Genomic DNA, 22,350 nt, shown 5'->3' with positions numbered 1-22,350 from the left:
CTCAGCAAGAAAATGCCTCCCTAAAGTCACCTCCCAGTCTCTATTGTAATATCCTGTGTTACTTTAACCAATGCATTTATCACTGTCTATTATCTTTGTTTACCAATTATTTAATGTTGTTTGTCCTATCCCACTTCAGTGTAAGGTCCATGAATACTGGGACTTTGCCCATATCCTCCATGCCTAAAACAGTGCCTGGCATTTGTTGAATGAATGAATGAATGAATGAGAGAAACCCAGGCCTGTCAGACCTCAAAGATAATGCTCCAGCACTCTTAGAACTGTTTTCTCTGACTGGTTCTTTAGGTGGTAGTTTCTTCTCCTGATATTCTGTAAATTCCTACTGCCTCCACGTACAAGAAAATAGGTAGAGGTCCTGAGCTTCTGAACCACACAACATATTTCCATGCTACCTTTCACTCCAATCTTCGCAAACAGTAGTCGGACGCGAGTCATATGCCAGGCTCCATGTTAGGTGCTGAGGACAAAAAGTTTTCTAATGCACAGTCACTTCCCTCAGGGAGCTTATGAAGGTTTCGGAAATGCATAACCTAACTACACTTCTAAGATTTCGCGTTGGTTTCAATCTCTCTAACCACTGCACTTTCGCGCGGAACCATTCTGAGCCGCAGATCAAGCGCAACAGGGAGGGGCCCAAATTTCGGTTCCGCCCACAACATCCGGCGCCCCGCCCAGGCCCCGCCCCCCGGACGGTCCGTCCTTCCCTTGGCCCCGCCCCCAGCCGCTTTAAGCTTTAGGGGCGGGGCCCACGGCGTCCACTCGTGTTCCAACGCGCGACGCAGTGGCAGTGACGTAACACTTGCGCACGGACCTTCGCTGCGGCTCTGCAGACCTTCTCTTCGCCGCCGTCCCAGGTGCTGGGTGTTGTCGCGTAGCGGCAAGTTCCGCAGCCAGGGTTCCGGCCCGCGAGCGCCTGGCAGCCGTCCGCTTTTTTCACCGGAGCCATGGCCGCAGCCGGCGGGCCAGAAGCTACTGGACGCTCTCTCCTTCTCAGCTTCCTCTTGCTTCTGCTGATCACTGGCCCTGCCCTCGCCTGGAACGACCCTGGTGAGTGCTGTCCTCACCCGCCCCTTTCTGTTGAATACACCTAGCGTTCAGAGGCCCAGCGGGCGACCATTTCCGTTCGCCGCCATTTGGGCCATTCTATTCTAATTTCTCATTTCCATCTTCTTTCCTAGTCGTCTGCGTCCTACCTGGCCTCTTTGCTTTTCCCAGAAGTCCTGTGGGACTGGTGGGGACAGTTGGGGAGTGGGCGGGGCGGGACGACTCTATATTTAAAGATCTTCTTTCTCCCTTTCCTGGACTCCCAGAATTTTGTCTACCTTCTCCTTCCTCGGACAACAGCCCTCATCTCTAAGACTTAACTGGAAAGCTCGATACTCACTTGCTCATTTTGCTTTGTTGTTACGACTATCTGATGTAATCTTCGCTGCCTGTTGTCATGGCTGCCTGTTGCTGTGGCTGACAGTTGCTACAGCACCGGCAGTCTGTGAGTCACACTTAGTGGACAGGGATGTAAACCTTGCAGGTAGGTTAGCAGAATCACAGACATGTGAGCGGAACTCATGCTTCTTAATCTGACCACTACAGTGAAGTTCATTTCGTTACGTCAGCTTTTCCCATTGTTTTTCACCGAACACTAGAATTTAAAAAACATTATTTTTTGTGTGTCATGGTATATGATAAATACTTTCTGAGAAAGGACTTTTTTTTTTTAAATTACTATGTTTTTAGAATTTTCTGAAGAATTTTTGTGGGATAAGTAATATTCCGGGTAATTTATACATAAACATACAGATTTCCATTTAATGATGCATGCTGTTAAATTGTAATTATGTAAGAAATAATTTTTAAACAGTTAAAACATCATTTTTGGTTTGGGGAATGAAGATGTTACAGCATTAAAAGTGTCAATATTGCATTTGTGACTTAGGCGATAGGAAATGCCTATGTTTCTTAAGCAACAGATTTATTTCTGTAATTTCCTATTTGATTCCTAAATGCTGCAATGAGAGAGAAGGTGCTTGACTTTGAGTGTGGATCTTTGAATGTGGATGTTTTATTAGTAATAAAAGTCATGTTGGGTTTAAATGTCCATGTAATTTCCTTACGTATTTCTGGAAAGTTGTATCTAAAGATCACACTTTGGTCAGAATTATAATTTAAAAACTGGATTGAAACATTAGTTGAACTTCAGTTCTTAAGTAAAAAAAAGTTTTCAGATGAAGAATCCGGGGAATTAAAAAAAAAAAGGGGGACCAAATTTAAATTAATGGTGAACTGCTTCTTGGAAATCTTAGTCTACCTACTGTATACACTATTGTTCTGGAACAAAAAGCACCAAAATATTTTGCAGAGTAAACACAATTGATATTTATAAATTCTATTTTACCTTAAGTTTACTTTGAGGAATTGTTTTATGAAAGTATTTTATTGGGTTAAGTTTTATCAAGCCCTTTAGTAAAGCAATAATCACTCCCTCATTTTGTGTGTGTGTGTGTGTGTGTATATATATCTCTATATATAGATATAGAGATATCTATATATATATAGAGATATAGAGATATATATATATCTATATATAGAGATATAGAGATATATATATAGATATTTGGCTTTGGATGCACTTACTTTGTCTTTAGCTAACATAGAGCAGTAATTTGTCTGGAAAAAATTGTATACCCATTCTAAAGAGATTACCTAAGACTTTTCAAAATTCTTTATGGAATTATTTTAATTTAAGTCCCTTTTCTAGGCATTGGGAATATAGCAGTTAACAAAACTGAGTGTCTTGACCCCAAGGAGTTTACATCTATTGAGGAGAAATAGACAGTAAACAGACTGGTAAGTAGCTTGTCATATGGTGAAAAGTGGTATGGACAATGATAACACAGGGTAAGGAAGATAGGGTGTGCAGGTAGAAGTGGAATTTTTAAAATATGCATTGGTCAGGGAAGAAGCCACTGTTAAGGTGACATTTGATCAGAAACCTGAAGGGAGAGGAGGCATAAATGACCTGCTGTGAATTGTATTTTAAAGGCTCATTCTGTCCACTCTGTGGAGAACAGACTGTAGGAGGTCCAGAGAAGCTGGGAGGCCAGTGAAGAGGCTGCTGGTACAGTGAGTTCCAAGAGTAGTGATGGTTTGGCCAGAGGAGAGGCAGTGGAGTTGGTGAGACTGGTTGGATTCTCACCTATTTAGGAAGGTGGAGCTGACATGATATTCTGATGGATTAGATGTAGGGGTGAGAGAAGGCAAGGTTTTTGCCTTAGTGGCTAGGAGCGTGGAGTTACTATTTCCTGAGATGTGGAAGATTGTGAGAGAAGCATGTTTGGGGGACTTTGGTTTTGTTCATCTTAAATTTGAGACCCGTAAGTGGATTTTGATGTGAGTCTGGACTTCAGGGAACTCCCTGTGACCGTTGACTGATACAACTAGTGGAGGATGGGTATTAGCTTTTTGTACTTGGACCTTGTCCCAGTTCGGTGTGGTATAACAAAATACCATGACTGGGTTGCTTAAACAACAAGCATTTATTTCTTGTTTTCTGGAGGCTGGGAAGTCGAAGATCAGGGTGCCAGCATGTTTGGTGTTTGGTTTCTTGGTTTGCAGATGGCTGTTTTGTTGTTATGGCAGAGAAAGAGAGGGCTGTGGTCTTTTTCTCTTCTTATAAGGGTCTAATCCTATCATGAGGGACTTCATCCTCAAGCCCTCATCTAAAACTAATCATTTCCCAAAGGCCCTGCCTTCAATATTGTAACATTGGGATTAGGGCTTCAACATAGGAATTTTTAGGGCCACAAAACCTAGTGAGCTTTAGGATGTCTAGGGAGGAAAGATGCCGTAGGGTTATGGTAATGATACCCCATGTGTATATAGCTCCTTAAACATCTCAAAAATATTTATTGTACCCGATCATCTGTTATGTGTCAGGTACTCTGCTGGATAATGATAGAAGATCATATCTAAGCTTCGCCCTCTATTTTAAGGTTGATAAATCTAAGATTCATGACCAATTTTAAAGTTGATATTCTTAATTTTACAAGTGAGGAAATTTCTGTATAGATAAATTAAGTGACTTGGCCAAAGTCATATAGCAAGTTGGTGATGGGAATTTAGTTTGGTGTTGTTTGCTTATCTCAACCCTGCTACAATAATTTCAAGTTATTGTTATTCCTGTTATTTATTTTATTTTATTTTTTCTGTTATTTAGTTTATCTTGTGACTTTTTAAAATTTTTTTAATTTTTTTATTTTGGAGACAGCACATGTGCCAGTAGGGGAGAAGGGCAGAGGGAAAGAGAGAGAATCTCAAGCAGGCTCCATGCTCAGCAAAGAGCCTGACACAGGGCTTGATCCCACTACCCTGGGATCATGACCTGGGTGGAAATCAAGAGTCTGATGCTCAACTGATTGGGTCACCCAGGTGTCCCACCGTGTGACTTTTTAAACCATTCAATAATTTCATTGTTATAGTTTTAATGTATGAGGTAATAGTTTGGGGTTAATATAGCACATAGCATATTTTATTTTAATATAATTCTTGGAAATTTTAGGTCTTTAGTCCATATGGAATTAAGTTTTTATACAGCTGTAGGTGGAGTTTCTTCTAGCTGCATAGTTATGTTGGTGTCATTTATTAAGGAAGGCCCCCCCTTTTTTTTTTACTAAATTAAAAAGCCCACTTTACCTTATATTGAATTCCCATGTATATCTAGATTTATTTCTAAAAAAAATTTTTTTAATGTTTATTCATTTTTGAGGGAGACAGAGCGCGAGTGGAGGAGGGGCAGAGAGAGGCTGAGACACAGATCCGAAGCAGGCTCCAGGCTCTGAGCTGTCAGCATAGAGCCCAATGCGGGGCTCTAACTCACCAACCATGAGATCATGACCTGAGCTGAAGTCGGGCACTTAACCGACTGAGTCACCCAGGCACCCCTGTCTGGATTAATTTCTAGACTTTCTTTTGTTTCGTAGTTCCCTTGCCTGTTTCTGTTCCAATTCCATACTATCTTTTTTTTTTTTGAGAGAGAGAGCGAGCACACATGCACGTGGTGGAGGGGCAGAAGGGGGGAGAGAGAATCTTAAGCAGGTTCCACACCCAGTGTGGAGCCTCAGGCAAAGCTCGATAGCACCACCCTGAAGAGTCTGAAGACTGAGCCACCCAGGTACCCCTTCATACTATCTTTCTAAAAAAAAAAAATTTTTTTTAATGTTTGTTTATTTTTGAGAGAGATAGAGAGAGAGGGACAGAGCACAAGCAGGGGAGGGGCAGAGAGAGAGACACAGAAACTGAAGCAGGCTCCAGGCTCTGAGCCATCAGCACAGAGCCTGACGCAGGGCCCAAACTCATGAACTGTGACATCATGACCTAAGCTGAAGTTGGACGCTTAACCGACTGAGCCACCCAGACGCCCCCATACTATCTTTTATTATATTATTATTTTTAATAATAATATAAATTTAATATAAGTATATTAAATTAATATATAATTTAATATAAATATATTAAATATAATATAAATATATATTTATTAAATAATATAATATTAATAATATAATATTAAATAATAGAAATATAAACATATAAATTTAATATAGTATATTAAATTAGTATTATTTTTAATGTTTATTAAATTAGTATTATTTAACATTAACATTAAATTAATATTATTTATTAAAATTTATTAATATTTATCTATATATTATTGATACTAATATTAAATTAATATTATTTAACATTGTTTTAATAATATAATTTTATAGATATATTAAATTAATACATAATTTAATATAAGTATATTAAATATAATATAAATATAATATATATTTATTAAATAGTATAACATCAACAATATAATATTAAATAATAGAAATATAAATATATCAATTTAATATAAATATATTAAATATAGTATAAATATAATATAAATTTATTAAATAATATAATATTAATACTATAATATTAAATATAAATATAAATTTAATAGAAATGTATTAAATATAATATAAATATATTAAATTAATATATAAATTAATATAAATAATAACTTATTATATATTATTATTTTATATTAGATTATTTTATATACTTTTAAATGTTTATTTATTTATTTATTTATTTTTGAAAGAGAGAGAGGACACAAGCAAAGGAGGGGCAGAGAGAGATAGGGAGACACAGAATCTGAAGCAGCCTCCAGGCTCTGTGCTGTCCATACAGGACCCGATACAGGGCTCAAACTCATGAACTGAGAGATCATGACCTGAGTTGAAGTCAGACGCTTAACCGACTCAGCCACCCAGGCACCGCTATAGTAATTTTACAGTAAGTTTATTATCTGGTAAAGCAATTCTTTTTTAAACATTTTTTGGCTATTTATAGATGTTAGTTTTTTCATAGGACCTTTAACATATTTCTTCCCAGTTCCAAAAATCCCAATTGGGTTCCTGGTTGGAAGTGTATTAGGTCTTATTATATATGCATTTAAAAAAAAATATAGATCACATATTGATCCTAAATTTATTTCCAGATATTTTATGTATGTATGTAGCTTGGCACTAATTTCAGATAGGCTTCTCATTTTCTTTTTTTTATTTAAAAATATATTTTTTTAATGTTTATTTTTGAGAGAGGGAGAGACAGTGTGAGTGGGGGAGAGGCAGAGAGAGAGAGAGGGAGACACAGAATCTGAAGCAGGCTCCAGGCTCTGAGCTGTCAGCACAGAGCCGGATGTGGGGCTCGAACCCACAAACCGTGAGATCATGACCTGAGCTGAAGTTGGACACTTAACTGACTGAGCCACCCAGGCACTCCTAGGCTTCCCATTTTCATTTCTAATTGAGTATTATACTTAAAGAAAAACCTGTTGACTTTTGGTAATTGATAAAATATCTAGCTGTTTTATCAAATTCTCTTATTATAACATGATTGTCTTTTGGGAAGTTTTCTTGGATTTTGTAGGTCCAGAAACTCTAAATAAAATGTTACTTGTTTTTCTGTGTGTACCAAGTGCGATAGACACTATTGGACGATTAATCAGAAGCTGTTGTCTACCTTCTCCTTGTCTACCTCCATGTAAATACTAGAAAAGCCAAATACTTACTTTACTAGAATTACTTGATACTAAGTCATTCTAGTCCGACTATTGGAGGAATTCTGGGAAAGATCTATTTATTTATATCTATCTCTATGTCTTTTAGTTTTTTAATGTTTTATTTATTTTTGAGAGAGAGGGAGAGAGAGAGAGAGAGAGAGAGAGAGAGACAGACAGACAGACAGAGCATGAGCCAAGGAGGGGCAGAGAGATTGGGAAACACAGAATCCAAAACAGGCTCCAGGCTCTGAGCTGTCAGCACAGAGCCTGAAGAGGCCCGAACCACAAACTGGGTGGTCATGACCTGAGCTGAATGAAGTTGGACCCTTAACCAACTGAGCCACCCAGGCACCCCTGGGAAAGATATTTTAAATTTTGATGGCAAGTTAATCAATCTTTGTATATTCCTTGTTTCCTTTCAATTCCATATTTAAGGTTGAAATATTTCCATGTAATTTTAGGCATCATGACAGGCCACCACTAATTCTTCAATATACTCTTCCCCTTTTTAAAAAAGGAACTTTTCCCCACAAGGTAAAAATAACATTACCCCTGGCAAAATTAATCTTAAATTTTTAATGTCAACTAATTATCTATTCCATATTCAGATATCACATTTGTGCCCAAAATGTCTAAACTAGTTGGTTGAAACCAAGACCCAATCCAGGTCTGTGCATCACATTTGATTGTATTCTTCTTTAAGTCTTTTTAAATGTAGAAATCCTTTTTTTTATGCTGCTGCTTTGGTGAAGGGCTTGGGCCTATTGTCCTTTAGAATATCCTACCTTCTAGATTCTGTTTTCTCGTGGCATTGTTTTAGCTTACTTTTTTTCTTCCTTGTATTTCTTGTAGACTGAATGTTAATTCCTAAGGATTGATAAAATTCATGTTAAATACTTTCAGGGATTACATCATAGTAGATTCTTTAATATCAATTTGTTCTACCATTATTGATGCTAAGATTACTAGTGGATTAAAAGTGGCGTTATTTCTCCCTTGTGAAGTTATATTTTTCCAGAAAGCACTCTAGCACCATACCAATATCTGGTCTTTTAATGATTTTAAAACCAATAAATCCTTGTCTGAATCTGTTTCTTTAGGGGTTATAAAATGATGATTTTTTTTTTCTAATTCTGTCATTTCATCTGCATTTATTAGCTGTCATTCTTCAATAAGGTTGAGATTTCCATTATCACCTGAGGCTATTTCAGATTACAGTTCCTGGTGGAAAGTCAGAATAGAAATTTAATTTTTAATCTTTAATTACCAATTTTCAGGGGAAAGGAGGTAGGTAGAAACTTTTAGTGATAAATGAGTTTTTTGCATTCTTTTTGAGCATTATTATGGACTTTGGATTTTCATAGATTGAATATAACTTGATCAATTGCAGTCTTTATCTTGCTGGTCAGTCTTTTGCTTTTGGTGTCTTAATGATCATAAACATACTCTGTTGTGCTTTTGTACAGTATTTTTTTGTTGTATGTTTTATGGTGTAAGTTTTTAGTCATCGTTGGTTAACTTTTGTCCATGGTGTCCAATGATTAATTTTTCTAATCATGTGCCAATACTATACTGTTTATATTACTATAGATTTAATAATATATTTCAGTATATATAGTTTAAATTTCCTTTCTTGTTACTGGTTTTCAGCTGTCTTTTCATATTGATTTTATATGTTAATATGTATTTTATGTTTTTATATTTCTTCTTTTTAAAAGTTTATCTATTTTGAGACAGAGCACATGCATGCATGCACTAGTGGGGAGGGGTGCAGAGAGAGAGAGTGAGTGAGAGAGAGAGAGAGAGAGAGAGAGAGAGAGAGAGATCCCAAGCAGACTCCATACTATCAGCACGGAGCCTGACTCAGGGCTGTGTCCCACTGACTGTGAGATAATGACCTGGGCAGAAATCAAAGAGTTGCACACCCAACCGACTGAGCTACCCAGGCGCCACTATGTCATTGTATTTCTAATTTTATTGCATTTTGGTGAGAGAGTGTGGCTGATAAATCTCAGCTTAGTCACATTTATTAAGTTCTTTTTTTGGTAAATAAGTATAAATAAGATCTGTATCTGCTGATACGAGGGAATGTCCGTGATGTCTGGTTAAGTGGAAAAACCATGTGAAGAATAACGTGGGCTGTATGTTTTCAGTTTTTATAAAAATAAACTAACAAAAATCAAAACAACTCCTGTATCTGTGTCTGGGTAAGCAAGAAAAAAGTACTTACTAGGTTGTTAATCAGTTAAGAGAAAGAAAGAATTCTTCATGATCCTTTCTAAGCACATTTCCTTTCCTGGAGGTAGTTACTTTCCTGATTTTTGAATGATTACTTTTTTTTACTCCAGTTTTTCTACTCATGTATGTGGTAAAGCCCTAAAAGTTTATGAAAAACTGACTAGCTCATTTCTTACCAGTGTAAAAAAAAGGTCTCTGGCTTTAGGTTTCCTGAGATTTTAAGTGCCCCTTCTGGAGAAATCACTGGGGAAAATCATGGGAAACATAGGACTCACTATAATTAAGGTATCTGTCAAAGACTGTAGTGGTCCGATACTGAACATTGGGCAGAAATATGGTCAGAAGGAGTAGGTTGTTCTCAGTCTTTTACTTCTAAGTTTCCCATGGTCTATCTGTTGCACTCAGGAATAGGTTAAAGCCAGAGTGCTTCTGTGGGGTGACATGAGTGTCCTCAACTGAGCCCAGTTAGCAGGACATGGTGGGGAAGAGGAGGAACTTGATCAGCTTGAGGTCAAGACAGACCAAATACAGATAAAAACCAAAGCCAGGTCCACCTGGACATTGTTTCCTTAGGTTTAAAAGAGATGGTATGATAGCAGCAGGGAATTTTCCTGGCAGCCCTCCTGTCTGGCTTTTGAGCAGTACTCTTCCAGTGTGGACTTGCTGCCCTCTGCCTGGTCATGGTTGTCATATTGCTGTCTTCATTCCTCGTTCTCCTTGGGATTTCCTTTGTCCCTTTGTATGCCATTACTTTTTCTTTAGTCCTCTGGGTTTTATGTCTTTCTCTTTGTTTTATTTTTTTCTCTTGGTGGTGAATATCTTTCATTGTCTTACTAAGAATTGATACCTACAAGGTATATATTTTGAAACTTTTCAGATGTCTGAAAATTCCACCCTCTTGCTTGAGTGACAATCTAGAATTCTATACCCACGTACTTTCGAAAGTATTTCCTATGACATGAATTTTATTAGGATGACCCTTTCTATGTTTGACAGGATATTTACTACCTGTTCATCTGTATTCTTCCTGTTTCAGACAGAATATTATTGCGGGATGTAAAAGCTCTTACCCTCCACCACGACCGCTATACCACTTCCCGTAGGCTGGATCCGATCCCACAGTTGAAATGTGTTGGAGGCACAGCTGGATGTGATTCTTATACCCCAAAAGTCATACAATGTCAGAACAAAGGTTGGGATGGTTATGATGTACAGGTAATATTTATTATGTTGATGGCAGTCTAGTTGGAATTTTTAGTCAAGTATTTATTGGGATATTATTCAGTATTTTGGGGAAGTTCATGTAAAAAATCTCAAGTTAAATATATAAATATAAATCAGTTATTTTCTGGAAGAACGTCCTCCAAAGAAAACTGATTTTAAAGCCTGGAAGTATTCATTGTAATTTTCATCCATAAATTTCTTCTAAGACATTAGTAAATGTCCAAAACTTTATACACTTGGGGTGGGGACAGAGAATCTCTGCTGGTTATCATTTTACTGTCATTCCTCAAAAAATACCAACCTACTTTTGAGAAAGGACGTTAATATGATCAGGAATTGTAGACGATTAGGAATGTAAAATGGTGCAGGTGCTTTAGAAAACTGCCAGGCACTCAAAAGGTTAAACATAGAGTTACCAAATGCCCCAATCATTCTACTTCTAGGTATATACTCAAAAGAATTAAAAACATGTATCCACACAAAAATGTGTACATAAATGTTTGTAGCAGTATTATTCATAATAGCCAAAAAGTAGAAACATCCTAAATGTCCGTCATTGATGAGTGAATAAACAAAATGTGGAATAGCCATACAATAGAATATTACTAAGCCATAAAAAAGAATAAAGTACAGATACATGCTACAATATACGTGAAAACTTGATGCTAGGTGAAAGAAGCCAGTTACATATTGTGTGATCAGACATTCATATGAAATGTCCAGGATAGGGAAATCCATAAAGACAGATTGGTAGTTGCCCAGGGCTGGAAAATTTGGGAGGAAATAAGGAGTGACTGCTAATGAATATGAGATTTCTTTTTGCAGTGTTGAAAACATGCTAAAATTGATTGTGGCGATGGTTGCACAACTACAAATGTACTAAAAACCAAAAACCATCAAAATGGGTGAATGTATAGTATATGAGTTGTATCTCAATAAAGGTGTTATAAAAAATAAAACAGCTTATCTGAAATTTGAGAGAGGAAGATAATTTGGCCAAAAACTTACAGAAAGGCAGAAAAACAAATCAGATCTATTTTAGTTTGTGTCTCTTTAAATGTTGTTAAAAGAAGCATATTACCTATTTAGCCCAATATATAATTACAGAATTTAAACTAAATTTAGACTTTTTTTTTAAGGTGGAAATATTTAAGGCTAGTGTGAACTCTTTTTGCATTTTTCTAAATATCTTAAAATTTAAGAGATGCGTTGCCTGACTGCCTCAGGTGGCAGAGCATGTGATTCTTGATCTTGGGGTTCTGAACATAGGCTGGGCATAGAGATTGCTTAAAAATCTCTATGCTGGGCATAGAGATTACTTAAAAAAGATGTTTAAAAATTTTTTTTTAATGTTTATTTATTTTTGAGAGAGAAAGAGAGAGATAGAGTGCAAGCTGGGGAGGGGCAGAGAGAGAGAGGGAGACACAGAATCTGAAGCAGGCTCCAGGCTCCGAGCTGTCAGCACAGAGCCTGACGCGGGGCTTGAACTCACCAACTGTGAGATCATGACCCGAGCTGAAGCCACACACTCAACCGACTGAGCCATCCAGATGCCCCAAAAAATGTTTTTTAAGAGATTACTTACAGGATTGGACCCTGAAAAGTTAGTCTGTGTTAGTCTGTCTGTTATAAGATTTGTGTAGAAGGTTTAAAAAAAATTTTTTTTTAATGTTTATTTGAGAGAAACAAGAGTTTGAATGGGGTAGGAGCATAGAGAGAGGGAGACACAGAGTCTGAAGCAGGCTCCAGGCTCTGAGCTGTCAGCACAGAGTCTGACACAGAACTCGAACTCACGAACTGTGAGATCATGACCTGAGCCAAAGTTGGACGCTTAAGTGACTGAGCCATCCAAGCTCACCTGTATAGAAAGTTTTTTTCGCAAGGTTATGTACTATTTCTGATGCTATACGTAGTTACCAGATATTCATGGATGATGCTGATTTTTGAGCCCTAACCTTTAAAGAACCTCTATTTTTATTTTTATTTTTTTAAGTTTTTATTTATTTATTTTGAGGGGGAGAGAGAGGGAATGAGCAGGGAAGGGGCAGAGAGAGAGAGAATCCCAAACAGGCTCTGCATGGGTCTCTGCACAGGATTTGAACCCACAAACTGCAAGATATGACCTGAGCTGGAATCCAGGAGTTGGGTGCTCAACTGACTAAGCCACCCAGGTGCCCCAAGAACCCCTACTTTTAAAGTAAACATCTTGAACTACAGTAGCAAAAGTTGACATTTAAAATTTTGCTTAACGTTCATAAATTGTGGTATACTTAATATGTACAAAAGAATTCCTCATGTGTATATGTAAGGAATAAGGAATAGTAATAAAACGCACACTCAGGTACCTCCTACCTAGCTTTAAACCCTGTAGGTTGCCTTCTCCCCAACACCAAAGTACTCATTGTTCTGAATTTTGTTTATCATTCCCCAACTTCATTTTGCCTTATTGAGACAACTGTATAACCCAAATAATATTTATTAAAAAAAATTTGATTCTCATAATCTATTTCTGTTTTTCTTCACAGTGGGAATGTAAGACTGATTTAGATATTGCGTATAAATTTGGAAAAACTGTAGTGAGCTGTGAAGGCTATGAATCCTCTGAAGACCAATATGTACTAAGAGGTTCCTGTGGCTTGGAGTATAATTTAGATTACACAGAACTTGGCCTGAAGAAACTGAGAGAGTCTGGAAAAAACTATGGCTTTAACTCTTTCTCTGATTATTATAACAAGCTGTATTCCTCAGATTCCTGTGGCATCAGTGGATTGATTACCGTCATAGTACTACTTGCTATTGCTTTTGGAGTTTATAAATTGTTCCTTAGTGATGGTCAAGATTCTCCTCCCCCATATTCTGAGTATCCTCCGTATTCCCATCGTTACCAGAGATTCACCAACTCTGCAGGACCCCCTCCCGCAGGCTTTAAGTCTGACTTCACAGGTATGTTTCCCTAGGTAATGGCAATAAGTAGGGTAGATGTGAGGTAGTGAATCTCGTGCTGGTTTCTGAAATAGAAACATAGTGGCATTGGGAGACCAAAGCAGATTTGTGTTCTCATATTTTACTTTTTCAACTTCTTTTACCTATTTTTCTGCGTAAAGATAATTGCAACCACTATTTTAAGGTGGCATGGTTAAATTATAAATCATCTTAATCAGAAGAACTTGATCAGATTTGGCAATAAGCATTTACCTTGAACTCCATCTCATACCATACACAAAAATCTATTCATTAAATATAGATCTCAGTATAAAAGGTAAAACATAGGTTTCCAGAAAACATGAAAATATTTGTCACGACCATGGGATGGGCAAAAATGTCTTTGAATACAAAAAGTTCCAGCCAGAAAGACAAGATGGATAAATTCGACTTTATTTAAATTGAGAACATTTAGCCATCAAAAGACAACATTACAGAGTGAAAAGGCAAGCCACAGGCTGGGAGAAAATATTTGTAAAACATTATTTCCAACAAAGGGTGTGTATCTAGAATATGTAAAGAACTCTCCTACAAGTCTCAGGAAAGGCAGACAATCCAATTTTTAAAATGGACAAGAGAGTTGAACAGCCATTTTATAATAAAAGAAGATATCCAGATGTCTAGTAACAATATGAAAAGGTGCTTAGCATCATTAGTCTTCAAGAAAATGCAAATTAAAACCACATTGAGTTCATTATTAACCACCGTGTAACCACCATAAGAGCTAACATTAAAAAGGCACATTATCAAGTAATGGCAACTGCAACTTGATGGTAGGAGTTAAAATAGAAAACACTTTGGAAAACTGTCACTGTCTAAAATCAAACATTCACCTCCCCTATGACCCAGCAGCTACATTCCTTGATACATACCTAAGGGAAATGCATGCATTTGTACAAAAAAAGATACGCACGGAATATTTATAACAGTTTTATTCACAATAGCCAAAAACTGGAAAAAGAATGTCCATAAACATAAGAATGGCACAAATTGTGGTTATTTTCACACAATGGAATACTGTAGATTGGTTTTAAAAAACAAAAACAAAACCAGATGTGTGCAATAGTAGGGGTTGCCTCTCACAGACATAATGATGTGCCAGACACAGACGAGTACCTAGTAAATGATTACATTTAGAAGTTCAGGAATGGGTAAGACCAAAGTATAGTGAGAGAAGTCGGGGTAATACTATCTCTGATGTGGGCGGGTATCTATTGGGAATTGTCATGAGGGAGCCTTTTGGGGTGCTAGAAATGTTTTGTTGATGTGGGTTGTGGTTACATGCATGGGTACATATGTACAAATTTCTTATGCTATACAAGTGAGATTAGCACACTTTCCTCTATGTATGTTATACATCAATTTAAAAAAAACTTCCTCTGAGCAGAGGATGCTTTTTTGGTTTAAGACCTGACTTCCCAATCAATACAAATATCTTTGCTGCCTCCACTTGGATTCCTGCATCAGGCACCCAAGTACAGCTATCACATGAAGCTTTCATAGATGTTCATAATGCAGAAAGGAAGGACCCCCGACAAGTGGGGTTGTCTTGCAGTAGCTGATCCTGAGCAGGGCAAATATGACTTTTCAGAAGGGGACCCTCCTCCCTTCTAAGATACATCCCTTTTTTCCGCGTCTATGGGAAAGGCACTCCTTAGTTATAAATCGGTATTTTATGAATATACTTTTTGAATACAACTTGTTTATGAGTTGAGGGCTGAGTATTAGCAATAGACAGTGCAGGTGAAGTAATTGAAATGTCATGTTATTTTTGGTGTTGCAGGTCATGTTTTGTCTACGTGAGGGTATATAATAAATCATTTTTATTTCTAGGACCACCTGGTGCAACTTCTGGTTTTGGCAGTGCTTTCACAGGACAACAAGGATATGACAGTTCAGGACCTGGGTTCTGGACTGGCTTGGGAACTGGAGGAATACTAGGATATTTGTTTGGCAGCAATCGGTAGGCTTTGCATTGATCTCACTTGCTCTTAAATTCCACTTTTCTTTGGAAGCTTCTTTGTTTTATTTGCAGTTGGAGTGGATTTGGTTTTGTTGAGGAAAATAAATAATGGTGACATTACCATATTAAATCAGAGTCTCTGCTATATGGGCTTTCATCAATACTGTATATGCTACTTTCTTTCATTGTGTCTTCTTCCGATGTTATCCTTATAGATACTATGAGATAGGAAAAAGACTGTTTACTTAACATCTGAGAAAATGAGAAGATAGGAAAGAACATCGTGCTTGAGGAACAGTTAGCAGTCAGGTTTGGTAGGGAATGATAGAAACAAGGCTGGACAGGGCTTGGAGCCAGATTTTGGGATGTCTTCAGTATTATTGGTAGCTTAATTTTAGATTTATCTGACTGTGACTTCTGAAAGAGTCTCTTCTCCCTGTCACTCTCTGCCCCCCCCCCCCCACCATGGCAATGACCATACAATATCAGAGAAACAAAATAGTATCTATTTCATGTTATACCAGAACACTGAGGAAAAACACTTGATAAAGATTTTTTTTTCCAAGAGTTTAGCAACAGAATATTTAAAACTGGTCACAAGAAAATGCCTGACACGCTTTTATGTCTTCATAGAGCAGCCACACCCTTTTCTGACTCGTGGTATTACCCATCTCCTCCTCCTTCGTCCTCCAGCATGTGGAATAGCCGTGCCTACTCGCCACTTCGTGGAGCCTCGGGTAGCTATTCGGCATATGCAAGCTCAGAGACGAGAACCAGAACAGCATCAGGTGAGAGCGAAAACATGGAGCTTCGTATCTTGTGGCAGTAGAGTATAGAAGTAGTTTTGGAACTTAGGAAGATGATGAACTGAGGGCACCTGGGGGGCTCACTCAGTTAAGTGTCCGACTCTTGATTTCAGCTCAGGTCCTGATCTCGTGGTTTGTGAATTCGAGCCCCGCATCGGGCTCTGCACTTATAGCACTGAGCCTGCTTGGGATTCTGTCTTTCCCTCTCTCTCTGCTCCCCACTGCCCCCTTCAAAAATAAATAAATAAGGGCGCCCGGGTGGCTCAGTCGGTTAAGCAGCTAAGTGTCTGACTTCGCCTCAGGTCATGATCTCACAGTTCGTGGGTTCGAACCCTGTGTGGGGCGGGCTCTGTGCTGACAGCTTGGAGCCTAGAGCTGGCTTCAGATTCTGTGTCTCCCTCTCTCACTCTGCCCTTTCTCCTGCTTATGCTCTGTCTCTTTCTCTCAAAAATAAATAAACATGAAAAAAATTTAAAAATAAATAAATAAACTTAAAAAATACATTAAAAAAGATAACTGTGTATTAGTAATCATAGTTTTATTTGGCATACCCATCAGAAATATTAATAGCACAGTTAGCTGAGAGAGAATATAGTTTAGATTCATTCTTTCCTCTCACCTCTAAACATTCTTTAAAAATCAAGTAGGGATTTGGTTTAGACTCACTTCCAACATTAACCAACCAGGGCTTGACCTTCAACCTTCCTGAGCATTGGTTTCTACATGTGTTTAATTCTGTGACCTCTAGAGTTCTTCTTAAATTCTAAAATGAGATTTTCTATATACTGAATATTCAGCAAAACTCAATAAAAATGTATTAATTGAAGTATGGTGGTAATGTTTATTTCTATTGTTAAGAGGAAATTTTGTAAAAATCAGGGATATAATATAAAAAGTAAAAAAAATAACTATTTGTTTTTAAACATCTAGCTAATTAGCAGAGAATGGGAGGTAATGGGTCATGAAGTAGATTGCTGTGGATTGGATTCATCTTCAGCAGGGGGAAGTTCTAGAAGAGAGATGAATTCTTGATATTGACAGAAAACTGCATTTAAATATGTTTTGAAGTGTAACAGTGAATTTCTCATAGTACTGGTGTGAATATAAATTGATACAATCACTTTGAAAAACCATGAGCATACTCAAGCCCCAGCAATTTCACTCTCAGACGTATAGCAACAGAAATGCACACATTCATATACTGAAAGATAAGTATGAGAATGCTCATAGCATCTTTAATCCTTTTTTCTTTCTTTTTTCTTTTTTTTTGAGAAAGAGAGTGCGTATGTGTGTGCACATGCACTCAAGAAGGGGAAGGTCAGAGAGAGAGGAAGAGAGAGAATCTTTAGCAGGGTCCATGCCTAGCATGGAGCTAGATCTCATGATTGTGAGATCATGACCTGAGCTGAAATCCAGAGTTGGATTTCATAACCAACTGAGCCACTCAGGCACCCTGCATATTTACTCCTAGTAGCCTCCAAGTGGAAGAAACCCACGTATCCAAGAGCAGTGAACTGGTTGAATAAATGGAGTTATGTCCATACGATGGAATGCTGTGTAACAGGGCGAGTGAATATACAGCTGTATGCAATAATGTGGATAGCTCTTCCAAATATAAAAAGAAAAGAAAGAAGCCAGACACAAAGGACTGTATATAAATATGATTACAACATTCATATTTTATAAATATACATGTTTAAAAACAAGCAAAGCTAACCTATGGAGTTAGATGTTAAGGTGGTAGTTATTTTTGGGGAGAAAAAAAGGGGAGGTAGTGATTGGGAGGATATATAAAAATATAGCTTACATAGGCCAAAACACAATAATAGAACACTCATTCTTATTGGAAACAAAAAATGTAAAAAAAACCCATAAATATCAACTAGAAGTGTATGGGACTTATATGAAGAAAATCATCAAACATTAAATAATCTTAAGGAAAACCTGAAAAAAAATGGACTTTCCAGGTGGGAACACTTGTCATCTGTAACCCGTTAGCTGTGTGTGGGGGTAATGAAGTTAACGTTTACTATTGAGAGCCTGAAACTTGCCCCCACGTTATTTCTGTTTGTCGCCGGTGTGGTGACAGGTGGCAGGGCGTGGCTGGCTCCATAGGCTTCTCTGCTTTTTGGCTTAGGTTTTAAGTATTGCCCATACCACGTTGCCTTAATTGCTCACGTTGCCTTAATCATGGAACACATCTTCTTTTGTTTCCCTACTACAAGTGATTTGCAGCAGCCTTGATGTCTGGATGACCAACTAGGAGGGCTGTTATGGGGGGCGAAGCGTTGTCTGCATAGCCCTGCTCCCCACTCCCTCCCTCCCATCTCTCTTACTCATTTGTTAACAATAGATGTGTTACTGTTGTAATTTGATAAACAATGCCAGTGCAGTTTTGAAAATGAATACAAATTTTACTCTTCTCATTTTAGGATATGGTGGTACCAGAAGACGATAAGAAAGTAAAAAGTTGAAGTCAAACGTTGGATGCAAAATTTCTGACTTTTCATCAGTTTCTTAAAAAAAAAAAAGTGCTACCTGCTAACAACTGGGGAAAGGGGAATATGCAAAAGTTCTGTAGTTTTTTTTGTCCTGTATTGCTTTTTGTGTTGTTACTTGATATATGAGAAAATGCTTATGTAGAGAACTGTATGCTAGTGTAATATGCAGTTGTGTTTTATGGTTTCTGAGAGTGATGATTACCATGGAAAGCTGAAAATGTATTTAGTTTCTAAAACCTGTGATGCCATTAAGACTGAGGCTTTCTTACCATTAGATCCTGCATACATAAAACGTCAATCTTAAGTGGTTTTAGTATATGCTTCATTACTTTATACAAACAATAATAATCTATTTGGTATTTACTGTTTGGTGTTTGCTCTGATAACATTTAAACCAAGCTTTGGACTACCAATTATACTTATCTGTGTTCTGATCACTTTTGAGCTCAGGAGCTTTGAACCCTTCAGTGGTGGTGGGGTTCTACTAAGTGAGAATGACCTTTTTTGGGAAAAGGTAGAAAATGAGTATCTAGAAAGTTGTTGTGAATGATGTTGTGCTGACAAAAATGCTTGAAACCTCCATATTCATTTCTTAGGAAGTAAAGTTTAAATGTTTCAGCAAAGGTCTTTTAATAGCAGAAGCATGCCATTCTCTGTGAATCTCCAATATGGTAGCAGTCTGTTTCAGTCTTACATTAAAATGACAGGAAAAGTAAAAACAAAGGGTTTAATTTTTATTCTTTCTACCAGCCTTGACACAAATTGGTATTAACTTTTTTTTTTTTATCCTTCTTCCCAAAGGAAAAGGGGTCTCCCTAATTTCCCCTGGGAGTCTTGCCTTAGCTTCCAGTCACTTGGTGTTTTCAAAAAAGGAATTCAGACATGGTGTGGAAGGAGGCCTCTGCTAAAAAATGACTTAAAAAAAAAAAAGAAATCTCCAAGTCTCTCAACTCTCAAAGATTGCACCATTTGTCTCAGTTAAACTCTGCAACCCGAGAGTCCCATTTTTACCTCTTAGGAATCATTTAAAAACAAACCTGTGTTTATTCTTTAAAATGTGATTTAGGGGCCAGTTGAAAGAGTATTGTGAACAGAACTGCCCTCTCATCAGTAAAACTTGGTAGAAATCTTAATTCATGTCACACAAGAAACAGTTTTTATTTAAGTATATTGTGCTAAATCCTTACCCCATTTCTTCTCAGTAAAGGGAGATGGAATAAAAGAAAATCCAGCTTATTGCCTTTTTCCCCAGTTGCTTAGTGTTTTGGGTTTTAATTTACCTTTTGCTACAGGGGCCTATAATCTTGAATCCAGGTATGTTTTACTTGGAGAGCAAAGTAAAAAGAAAGTTGTTAATTTAAAACTGCTGTGGATTGTCCCAGTGATAGTGATCTGCATATTAAATTTACTTTTTTTTAACCAAGTGATTTAAAAACAATTTTTTTAATGTTTATTTTTGAGAGAGAGAGAGACAGGACGCAAGCAGGGGAGGGGCAGAGAGAGAGGGAGACACAGAATCCGAAGCAGGCTCCAGGTTCTGAGCAATTCCCGTGAGATCGCGACCCAAGTTAAAGTTGGACGCTGATTGAGCCACCCAGGCGCCGTGATTTTTTTTTTTTTTTTAATTGAAATACAGTTGCCACACAATGTTATGTTAGTTTCAGGCCCAATTTCAATTTTTGGATACATTATTTCAGGTCATTGGAATTTTAAGAAAATGATGAGTGAATGTAGTTGACTAAATTGGTGACTTTAGATTACTCTCAGCACGAGGGATGTTCTTCTTATTATTATTAAAAAAAAGTCCTTTTTAAGTTTATTTTGAGAGAGCAGAGGAGGGGCAGAGAGGGAGAGAGAATCTCAGGCAGGCTCGTGCTGTCAGTGCGGAGCCCGATGCAAGGTTGAACTCATGAACCTTGAGATCATGACCTGAGCTAAAATCAAGAGTCAGACACTTAACAAACTGAGCCACCCAGGCGCCCCACGAGGGGTGGTTTTCTTTGAGGCTCTTTCAAAGACTGCTTGGAGGGAAAGAGGGGAAAGAAACTGGGCATATAGGGCTCAAGGTCCTCAGCCCCCAACCCCCACTAGGGTGCTTCTCCTTTATTGTTGTATGTTTACACATCTTTGTTATTTGTGGAAAAGATTCTGAGGTATCGCCACCAAATCTAAGACAGAATAAAAGACAGTACAACTAACTGGGTCTCTTTAGTGTGTTGATGGCCCACAGTAGGGGATGGCACCAAGGGAAAGAAAGGCACTGAAGTTGGGAGCTTGGTGGACCTGCTTGGGTGGGCATGAAAAGGAGAAAGGAGAGGTGAAAGGGGGCTTTACAGTTTTCCTCACATGAGGGTTCAGCAGAACTTCAGATGTTAGGATAGGATTTCTGGTATTTTAACCAGTTAGGTGTGTTTCTGTAGTTTCATGAATGCTTCTCTCTGAAACTTCTGATCTTTTAGATTCTGACCCCTATCCTCCAATACTGGGTTAAACTTATCTACTGTTCTTCCATAATACATTGTATATACACTTTTACCATTGATTTTAGTACATTTCATTGTAATGATCTCAAGTGTAGATCTTTCTACTACTCTGAGCTCTTTAGGAAAGAGGGCCAAAAATTACTTCTTCCTGCCCCTTGCAGCTAGGGCATGGTCATGTGACTAAATTCTGTCAATATTTCTGTCCTATGTTCCCTCCAGGTCTTTGGAGAGAATGGCACAAAGACCTCAGGACAATTAAGAGACTATTCCCAGCAGTGATAGGGTAGTTCAAGATTTCATGGAGGTATTGGTGAGTGTCTGGTGCTACTTCCCAGGGACCCTATTAACTGGATGATTGCTGTGGTATGTCTTGGCTGGTTTGTGTGCTGCCTGGATGCCCATGTCTGAAAACCTGCCTCTTCCTAAGCCTGGTTTTCCAGCCTTCCCATGGGTTTTTTGAGCTATTTAATATAAATGCTAATAAGTTCCTTTTCTGCCCAATTTAGTAGAGTCATTTTCTGTTTGCTACTAAGGACCTTGTGTGTATGGTGAATCTCCTAAGATTCTTTAACTGTAAGCAACAGATACTGGCTAATTGTAATAAAACATTGTGGTTGACTCCCAACTCCTGTTCCTCCCTGTTGATTTGTTCTCTAAACCAGTGGTTCTTAAACTTGAAGAAGCATCAGAATCACTAGAGGGCTTTAAATACAGATTGCTTGGCCCTACCCTCAGAGTGTCTGATTTAGAAGGTGTGAAGATGAGTTTTATGTGTCACCTTGGCTAGGTTATAATTATCACTTATTCAAACACTATTCAAGGTGTTGCTGTGGGGATACTTTGTCGATGTGATTAACATGTACAATCAGTTGATTTTTAAGTAAAGGAGATTATCCTTGGGGATATGGGTGGGCCTGATCCAATCCGTTGAAAGGCCTTGGGAGCAGAACTAAGATTTCCTGAAAGAAAAAATTCTTCCTGTGGATAGCAGTTCAGCTCAAGAGGTAACATCCGCCCTTCCTGATGGCTTACTCTATGG

General features: G+C 37.8%; 1 protein-coding gene across 2 annotated transcripts; it reads left to right on the top strand.

The window, feature by feature from the left end:
* The first annotated feature begins 779 nt into the window (after positions 1 to 779).
* SARAF (store-operated calcium entry associated regulatory factor) lies at positions 780 to 21,936 on the top strand. Of its 2 annotated transcripts, none has more exons than XM_015062705.3 (6): positions 780 to 1,068; positions 10,389 to 10,567; positions 13,102 to 13,519; positions 15,392 to 15,521; positions 16,155 to 16,309; positions 18,760 to 21,936. In XM_015062705.3, the coding sequence occupies exons 1-6, from the start codon at positions 966 to 968 to the stop codon at positions 18,783 to 18,785; spliced, it is 1,011 nt and encodes a 336-aa protein (XP_014918191.2). In that variant the 5' UTR covers positions 780 to 965; the 3' UTR covers positions 18,786 to 21,936. The 2 variants fall into 2 exon arrangements, with proteins under 2 accessions (XP_014918191.2, XP_026933109.1); XM_027077308.2 differs by having other exon boundaries at positions 785 to 1,068; positions 16,215 to 16,309.
* Positions 21,937 to 22,350: the final 414 nt, after the last annotated feature.

Source organism: Acinonyx jubatus, chromosome B1 (assembly GCF_027475565.1).
Source record: "Acinonyx jubatus isolate Ajub_Pintada_27869175 chromosome B1, VMU_Ajub_asm_v1.0, whole genome shotgun sequence".
Lineage (NCBI taxonomy): Eukaryota > Metazoa > Chordata > Mammalia > Carnivora > Felidae > Acinonyx > Acinonyx jubatus.
Note: the sequence above shows the minus strand (reverse complement) of the source record. Positions and strands in the feature narration are given on the sequence as shown.

What these genes read in the sequence shown, in the direction of transcription:
- SARAF (XM_015062705.3), top strand. Translation starts at nt 966, where the DNA reads ATGGCCGCAGCCGGCGGGCCAGAAGCTACTGGACGCTCTCTCCTTCTC. An exon ending in CTTTAAGTCTGACTTCACAG is followed by an intron (nt 13,520 to 15,391) that starts GTATGTTTCCCT and finishes TTTTATTTCTAG; the next exon opens with GACCACCTGGTGCAACTTCT. An exon ending in TATTTGTTTGGCAGCAATCG is followed by an intron (nt 15,522 to 16,154) that starts GTAGGCTTTGCA and finishes ATGTCTTCATAG; the next exon opens with AGCAGCCACACCCTTTTCTG.